Here is a 10000-nt window from a genome sequence, read left to right as displayed (position 1 = left end):
TGCTAAGTATTAGGATTTGATCAAACATGTAAATGAGGCTTGCTATTTAACAACCCAGTGTACTCTAGCAACTGCCTAGGAACCACTCAGAACATCCTAGCAACCACCCAGTAATGGTATACTGGTATACTTTAGAATCAGAGTTTAATTACTGTCATTAATGCATAAAACAAACTGTTATGATTAAAATATATAATAATTATGTGTTGAATTTACCTTGCAAGTGACCCTATTGCTGTTTTTTATTCAATCATTTATTTTCCTTCTGCTTAGTCCCTTATTTATCAGGGGTCGCCACAGCGGAATGAACCGCAAACTTATCTAGAATATGTTTTACGCAACGGATGCCCTTCCAGCTGCGATCCAGTTCTGGGAAACATCCATACACACTCCCATTCACACACACACTCATACACTATGGGTAAATTTAGTTCATTCAATTCACCTATATCGCATATGTTTGTACTGTGGGGGAAACCGGAGCACCCGGAGGAAACCCCTGCCAACACGGGCAGAACATGCAAACTCCACACAGAAATGCCAACTGACCCAGTTTAGATTCAAATCAGCGACCTTCTTGCTGTGAGGGGACAGTGCTAACCATTGAGCCACCATGTCACCCATAATCACGAGTCAAAGCAGGAAAATAATTGACAAATTTAAACTGCACTTTGCTTCCTTTGAATTAAAGGAATTTTGATATAATACTGGAATTTTGGAATTTTAAAACTATATTTTGTATTATCTAAGACAATAGATTTTAGATGAGTTTTTTCTTAAAGAACATTAACACAGAGCAATTACAATGTACTTGAGTTAAATGACTGTCAGTAATAGTCATTTACGTACAGTGGCTCAGTGGTTAGCAGGTTCGAGTCCCGACTGGGTCAGTTGGCATTTCTGTGTGGAGTTTGCATGTTCGTTGGAGTGGGTTTCCTCCGGGTGCTCTGGTTTCCCCCACAGTGCGAAGACATGCGCTATGGGTGAACTGAATAAACTAAATTGGCCGTAGTGTGAGTGTGTGTGTGTGTGAATGTGATTCCAGTAATGTAAACACATGCGGATTCTGATGCTTAAAATGTTCACTACCCCTATTGACTCTTTGTATTTTCATTGAAACCATTTTTATGCCCTAATTGTTTTTTTAATAACATTTTTTTTTCTTAATTTTTTTTCTTGTCTATTTTTCTTTATTTTAATTATTATATCCATTCTTTTCTTTGTATTATAATGCTTATTCCTTGTTGCTTTTATTATTGTTGTGTTCTTTGGTAATTATTGGAAAATAAAACTAATAAAAACACTTGTTAAAAAAATGAGTAAATGCTCTTTAAAACAGATAAACTTAATTGAGACATTTGCCAAAAGGCCTAAAACTAATGAGACAAATATTGATCCCCCACACGGAGACCGCAGTCTCATCAGCACCTGAGCCGGGGAAACTGTCTCTTTTATCAGACAGATCAGATCCAGCTGCTGCGCAGCCCCCTCGCATGTAACGGCTACCATTCAAGGCTATTTTATCTAGAAGATAACTGACCAAGAAACATATTTAAACAAAGAGACAAACTATATACGATATTTGTTTTAAAATGATATGTTTTTCCAAGAAAAATATACGAATTATATGTTAGTTTGAGCCCTGCCACTACTCAACTGTGCGTGTGGATGATTTTTGGTCAAATAAGTATTTAATTAATGCTTCACTAATTGTATTGTACCACAATCTTCTGTCATATATTTGCAATTTTTTTAATATGTCATAATTTTAAAGATTACATCCTGAGCGTCTGATTTTTCCTTGGTGCTGATGTGATTTGATGACATTTAGATTTCAATGAAATATTACAATTAAAAAGGAAACTAATTATGTCGTAACGAATGGCCTTAAATAATGTAACCTTTGACAGTAAGCATCTGTGTTTCTTGACATGATTGGGGAAGGGGGCAGGGCGGTGCTGGATTTGTGCGTACCTTGGAATAAAATCCTGCAGGCGCCCCTGAAATCAACGAACTATGTTTGCAGCAACTTGCAGCCTTAGTTGGTTAAGATGGTTTTCGGAAACGCAGCCCAGAACGGAGAAAGTCACATCCATAACGAAGATTTTCTCTCATAAATGCAAAAATGTCAACTAAAATAAAATCAATCATTTTTGTTCTATCGATAGCCAACTCTCATCCTTTTGATCAGCATTATTTCTTTTGGGTTGTGCAGTTTAATTTACGGAATTTCTACAAAGTAAGTTGTATACTGTAAACACGCTAACTTTTTTGGTCACATGCATAGGGCATGTTTATTTTCCTCATTTAAAATCTAAACAATGCTTACAGATTTATATTTTTCTGACCCTATAACTCTGTGGTTAGTGTTTTGGAAAATATAAACAGATGTTTCAATACAACGTTCACAAATGCTCTCTATGTGAATACATTTTTTAAGATTTACTGCAAATGATACATCCATAATGCTGGAATTGCTCAAATGTAACTCTCTATACAACCCTATATTATCTTCTTATTCATTTTCATATTAGCGACAATCAATTTACAAAATGACACAATAGAGTGCAGCTTATGTTCTGAATAACAAGGTTTACAGGTGTGTTACAAAGCTTTTATGTTTGAATTGTTTCGAATGTTGATGATTTAGCAGTGATTGACGCAGCACATCTTTGTGTTGTTCCAGTGAGCCCGACAGCACGTATTTTGAGCTTCCTCAGGCGGGACACTCAGGGGACAGGGCTTCCAGCAGCCTGCCCGGCAACCGCGCTGAGGTCTGCATGGACGTCTACCACATGAGAGACATGAGGGACATGAACGACAACGTCATGGTAAGAGCACGCTGAGAAAAAAACACACACGAATGCTTTAAATAACTTTGAAAATAACATACATTTAAGTCTTTAACACGTAAGTTTTAAACACTTTAGCTGACGTGAGTTTTTTTATTGCGTTTTTAAATTGTTTGTATTGCAGGTTTTTTGTGTTTTATTGCATTTTTCGCGAGTTTTACTTTTTTTTTTTTGTTTTTTATATGTACACTGTAAAAAATCGGTTAATTAACAGTTTTCATATTTTGTGATCCACACGTGTTTTCCTTTATTTATGGTTGTGAATTGCATTATGGGAGCTTGATCTCTGCTCTGTTGACTTTTGATGTTGAAAATTAAACTCAGTTTAACAACGTGACTTTTATTGACATTTAAGTAGTTTTAAATAATATAATGTATAATAAATAATATATAGAGAAATAATCCTGTTAAATAACAGAAAATGTAGTGGCTTTTATATTGTAATATACAATACCAACCCAGACAATTTATCTCTTTAATCTATTAAAAGTGAGTAATTCCATGTAAATGTCAATCTTGTCGTGAAAAAAATTAGGTTTTCACCAAAATAGCGAAACCCTATTTAGGTTTTTGTGTAGTTCTGTGTTTTACAGTACTGTATAAATAAATAATTAAATAAATAGATAAATGTATTTGTCTAATGTAAATCTAAGCTACATATTAGCTAAGTATTTCCCTTTTAAAGAGAACAAATATAGTCAAAGACTGCTGTAACCTCTGTCTGAAAGGCACTTTTAAACAACTATATTATAATATTGTTTGGTATTTTTCTTTTTTTTAAATCTCTCTTTAGAATAGAAATGTGTATATTCCATACAAAGTAATACATGTGTATTAATGGTAAACTGACCGGGCCAGTTCTTGTCACGTGACTCGCGGTACACCCACGGCATTCTTTTAACTAGGTGCACTTGGCAAGAGGGCAAATCCAAAGAGGGAATTGCACCACGTGCAAGCTGCTTTCCTCCATTGGAAAAAACGAACTTGCGCGTGAACAGCCCTTAGTTAATAGTCTCAGCCATAGCTAAACCAGTGTGCTTGGGTATTAGCCTCGGTGTACAAGTTCGGAACTTTGTTTAGTGGCTGGTTGTTTAGTGTTGAGAAGCCTTTACCATTAATTGTACACATGTATTTCGTATATTTAAGCTAATTAGTCTAATTAGGTAAACAATGATCATATTATTTGATAAATGATGGGTGATTGGCGCTGCAATGTCTAGTCTTCTGACTGCTGGATTTACAACATGTTGATTCATAATGCCCACTCCCGAAATACATGAAATTAGTGTCTGTTTAACTGGGAGAGAAATAGAGTAAGCGCTTTTTTTGGATGTCTAAAAGCCCCTTTTCCTCTTTAACCCAACGAACAACTAAATGTAATGTAATGTAAATGTAAAATGAAGAAAAACCAAGGAACGAAAACAATTTTCTCAAATACTGTATATGCATGTCTGTATTTATATTTACATAATAAATTTACACTATAAACACACTTAAATGATGTCAAAACAAACTTTTATTTTGGATGCGATCAATTTTTGCCCAGCACTGGTTAGAACAGGGATTCTCTACCGGTGGGCCGCGACCCACTAGTGGGCCTCAGCGATCCTGCAGGTGGGCCGCGAGATAGCTTAAAACTAACTTAATTATTGTACTCTAATTATTTGATTTCATTAATAAACAAGTCAGCTAGGACTACATGCTCAGCTGTATAAAGCACACCATCACGCAAATGTAAAGGTAACGATGATTAGAGTTATAACCAGTTCACGCGTGCCTCACGTCTGCGACTCGTATCAGAGTCGCACATCTCTGTTGATTCACAAACTATCCGTGCTCTCTTTGTGTGGACTCTTTAAAATATCCAAATTAGGGTTTTATAACGTGAGTGTGAGTGTTTTATAAAGGACGCGCGCCATACAGGAGGACCTAGCGAGACTCGGTTTTAGTAAACAGCTGTTCACTACTGTCAGCCAACTCCAGTAATATCCTAAAAACCCAACCGCCTTCAGATCGATGTCATTAACAGACTTAGAGTGTTTTTACTGTATTTGACTTTTTTGTTTAGTTTTAATGGATACGATCAATAGATGAATAGTAGTGAATCCAATTCAAAGCAGCAGCTTTTTTTCATCTTTGTCCTGTACAGGTTCATTTATTAAAGAAAAGGCCCAAATACTCTGCAGTTGTAAAAAATACCTGACTAATTTAGGAGCTTTGAATCTATGTGTGTTTTTAAAAAATAAATAAAACATATATTATTATATATATTCTATATTTAATTATATATATATATATATATATATATATATATATATATATATATATATATATATATATATACTGTATATATAATAATTTTGTAAAAAAAAATAAGAATAATAGTATAAGCAAAATAAATGCTTTGCTAATAAATAAAGGTTTAAAATAAGCATTTTCTCTAGACAATCAGTTTAAGAAAAAATGTCGTGGGCCCAGAAGTGAAAAAGGTTGAGAACCCCTGGGTTAGAATATAGTAACATCATGTAAAAATTCTCTTATAAATGAAAAATTATCAACCTACACTGAAAAAAAAAAAGGTTAATTGGATTTACTAAATCTTTTGTGGTAAGTGGTTGCAAACAATTTATATGAACTGAATTTAAACAAACAAATTTAATTAGTAATGTTCAACTTAATTTGTTTGTTTAAATTCAGCCCATATAAATTGTTTGCAACCACGTACCCTAAAACAATTAAGTAAATTCAATGAATCTTTTTTAGTGTATAGTGCCAAACTGGTTTCTGGATTTCCCTCCTTATCCTTCCGGATTCCCTCCTCAATCCCTGGTTTCCCTCTCGTGTGCTGCTTTTTCCCTCCCTTCAGGCTGTGTGTGAGGCTTTAATTAGAGAGAAAAGCCAAGGCAGGAACAATGACACCTGCTCCTGCCTCCCATATGGGCCACACCAGCCGGGAAACACGAGCAGGAGAGATCAGTGGACACACTCGATCACCACATACACTCAAAATAAATCAATATAAAAGTTTTTTTTCAGTGGAAAGAAAGTCTAGTACTTTGTTTTTTTAAATTTAAATATTTAGTGATTCTCATAATGATTGTAAAGTCATGAAAAAAGTTACTATTAAAGATTGAACTGTTAAATGTGCATAGATTAATGTAGTACAACAAATGAGGCTAAATGTAATGTATTCATTCTTTTTTTATTTTAATGCTTTCTCTTAGTTAATCATTTAATTGAGTAATGAGGACAGTAATGTTTCAATATCTTTGAAACATAGTTGTTTCCCTTATTAATCATTTGATTTAGTTTAAATTTTTCTATTTCTATTCTCTTTTTTTGTTTTAAATTGAGGGTTTTGTGTTTTTTGTAATTGTATAGCTACATTTTATTAAATTTTAAATAAATGTTTTTATTTTATTTTATCTATTTTAGCAAATCAAGTTAAACTACATACATAATGATAATAATATAAATATTTAGTAACTTAATTTTTTAAAAAATATATATTTATGTTTATTTTAGTTTATTATACTTCATTAATCACAGTGGTTAACACTGTCACCTCACAGGAATTAAAAAAATTTAAAATATGAACTTCGGAAAAAATTCACCCTGCATTAATCAATCAGGAGCTTGCTCTAGTAGTGGCCATCATCCAGCTGCAGCTCTTGGAGGAGTTGGTGCCATGCCATTTACATGCCATTTTTCAGTCTTCCATATTACGTAAACCACAAAATCCATGTCAGCTATTTGTCAACAAAACTGGTGGGATGTGAATTTTATGCACAAATGAAGCGAACTGCACATATGAAAGAATCAAGTACAATAAAAATTTTCAAGCATCTAATTACACGTGAATAGCGTGATTTAGGGTGCACTCACACTATGCTATCCGAACCCTACCTAGGCGGGTTCATTTTCCCAGTTCCTTTGACAAGTGTGAGGGCTCCGAATTGGGCTCAGGCGCGGTTCAGTTGGCTGGCCCTGGCCCAATCGGAAGAGGTGTGCCAAATGGCGGTTCGGTTGGGCGTGAGCACAAATCTGAAGACGCGACATCACTTTTAAGGGACTGCTTCATATAGATTTATGAATCATTCTTACTTTTCAATGAACGGGAACTGTCATAGTTTATTAAAGATGCAAACCTCTCACTGTATGTCAGCTGCACCTTCAGCAAATCTCCTAATACCTGCAGCATGAGGACTTTTATGATAATTTAATTACTTGAGTGCAAGTTGTGGATCTGTTCGGCAAAATATTTGACTGTGCCTCATGGCATCCCAGACAACGATAAATAAATGATAGAACTAAAGCAATGTCCACTGTGCTGAGCAAAAGTGCTTGTCTTCCTGTTAAACTGAACATCATCGATGACATAAGCGTGCTCAGGTTCGGTAGGTTAAAAGCAGTGTGAGTGCAGGGCGAGGGGGAGAGGGGAGGGGTGGACAATCGCGCTTTGGCACAGTTCAAGGCAACTGTACCTAGTGTGAGTACGACCTTACTCGCACAAGGTGCATCTGGTGTGAATGCCCAATCAGAGTCGCTGACTGTAGTATTGGTAACCTAGCAACCAACAGTAAAAAAAAGGCAAGCATAATGCAGTCACGTAGAGTTTATTCAGCAAATGCATTTCCATCTTCCACTTTTCACATTAAACCTTTTTCGTACAAGCCCAAAACTTTTGTTATGAATTAAGAGATTTTTATTTCAATTTTGTTTCGCAAAATCTGATTATCACTGAGTGATGAAAAGCCTAGCTTAAGATAGTCCTGAATAATTATAGACTTTTTTGGCAGCATGTTTTTGCAAAAATGTTTTGCGAAAAAAAAAAAACATATCTTTTTTACTATTTTTGAGGTGATACTGCAACAGAGACGGGCTACAATACATTTGTCAAGTTTGATAGCACGTCATAATTTTGGCTAGTACGATGCAATCCTGGATTAACATCTGTGTTGATCCTGAAAGATCATTTTTGTTGGAAAATGTAATCCACACCTAATCCCTACTACTAAAGCCAACATTAACTGTAAATTATTGCCAAAATCAGAGGGGAACGGTAGTTTGATAACAATCATGTGGAAGTGCATAAAACTAACCATAAGCCTAAACTTAACATAAACTACAAACATACCCCTTAATTCTGATTGGCTGACTGAAATGTTGTTCCAGGATCAACATAGATGTTCATTTAGGAACATGTCCTACTTGGTCAAATCATGTTGGCGAGTTTGATTGGGTCATTACTCATTAAGGTTGATTCAAAAATGTATTTAGAGGCGATACATGTAGTCTAATAGGTTTATTGAGATCTATATGTTGTGCAATGTCTATATTTGTGAGTCTCTGCATCAGCGGTTTCATAATCCTGCAAAATATCTTGTTCTAGGAAATATGGATTTTCTGTCTTTTTCTGAGATCTTCACCTTAGACTTGGACAAGTGTTGTTGTAGAATATATTGATTTGTTTGTTTTGGCTTTTAAACTGCTCCAGCCAGTTGCTAATCTATCTTTTGTGAGGTCTAGCATAACAAGATGGTGAATGAATAGAAAATAATTAGCAAATTTGAAATCCCAGTCTGACCATCCATCCATCCCCCCCATTGCAAATAAAAATGGTCCAGGCCAAAAGAGAAGCAGGCAAGCCTAGACCTGCTTTTTTAGTTAATGAATAGTCATGAAGCCAGAAAGTGGGAGGGGCCAGAGATTTGTTGTTAGCTGCATCTGGAAGCTGACAGGGCAAGTAGAACTGGCGGAAAATCAGAAAATCTGTTTCTTTTACTGGAGTTGTTGTGAGAAGTTGGTTTCATTCAGAGCGTCTGAAGCGAAGGGGCGAGACGTGAAGGACTGAGAATTGCACAAGTCACCTGTATTTTCGGGGAGGTCACATGACCAGACCGGTGGGAGAATATCCCCTGTCTTTTGCCTGCCTTGCGGGATTGCTACAATGCTGTGTGTCGGTGACCTGCCTCATTACTACAGCACGGTAGGTGAGCAGATTTGCAGCGATTCCATTGATTTTATAGGAGGAATATAATTTTTTTGCTCGTCGCCAGACTTGAAACTACTTTTATTTTATTTACTTTTACTTTATTTTATTTGTATTTTTTTTTAATTGACTTGTTTTATTTGATTTATTTTTATTTTATTATAAAATGTTTTATTACTATTATTATTATTATTATTATTATTATTATATTATTCTTTTTATTTTATTTTATGAATTATTGTTTATTTAAATTATTTTTATTATAAATTATTTTATATTTTATAATATAAATAGTATTTTTATTTGCTTTTATTTTATTTCTTTTTATAAATTATTATTTAAATTATTGTTGTTATTATATTTATTTTTTATTATTAAATGTTATTAATAATAATATTTTATTTTATTTACTTTTATTTTATTTATTTATTATTGTCATTCTAAAATATTATTAATTAAAATTATTGTCATTATTATTATTATTATCATTATTATTATTATTAGGTATTATCATTAATATTATTTTATTTTGTTTACTTTTATTTTATTTGAAAAATTATTTTTATTTATTTAAATTATTAGTATTAAAAATTATTATATTTTATAACATACATTTTATTTTATTTACTTTTATTTTGTTCATTTATTTTTATTATTATAAATGATTTTAATTTTATTTAATTTTATTATTTTAATAGTTGTTGTTATTATTGTTATTATCTTTATTAAGTATTATTATTAATATTATTTAATTTTATTTTATTTGACAAATTATTATTTATTTAGATTATTAGTATTATAAATTATTATATTTTATTACATATATTTTATTTTAATTAATTTTATTTTCTATATTTTAATTTAATATTATAAATTATTATTATTTAAGTTATTGTTGTTGTTATCATTGGTATTATTATTATTATCAATATGATTTAATTTCTGTTACTTCTATTTTATTTGATAAATTATTATTTATTTAAATTATTATTAACAATTCTTATAATTATTTATTATTTTGAGTTATATAGCATTTATAGTACTACATTCATTTGTAAATGATTTGCAATAGATACTAAATTGATTCAAACTGCGAAATAGCAAACTTACAGTATAACTGAACTATATGATGCACAAATGCACTTATAGATTATTC

The 10000-nt window shown here is 32.8% G+C and overlaps 1 protein-coding gene across 2 annotated transcripts in view; it reads left to right on the top strand.

Moving 5' to 3' along the window:
• The window catches only part of tp73 (tumor protein p73), a 75815-nt gene that overhangs the window by 1519 nt on the left and 64296 nt on the right, over positions 1-10000 (top strand). For both annotated transcript variants that reach the window (XM_056463082.1, XM_056463081.1), the window contains exon 2: positions 2687-2831. In XM_056463082.1, the coding sequence (XP_056319057.1) occupies positions 2687-2831 (145 nt within the window). The remainder of the gene's footprint in view (positions 1-2686; positions 2832-10000) is intronic.

The sequence above is a fragment of the Danio aesculapii genome, chromosome 8 (assembly GCF_903798145.1).
Source record: "Danio aesculapii chromosome 8, fDanAes4.1, whole genome shotgun sequence".
Lineage (NCBI taxonomy): Eukaryota > Metazoa > Chordata > Actinopteri > Cypriniformes > Danionidae > Danio > Danio aesculapii.
Note: the sequence above shows the minus strand (reverse complement) of the source record. Positions and strands in the feature narration are given on the sequence as shown.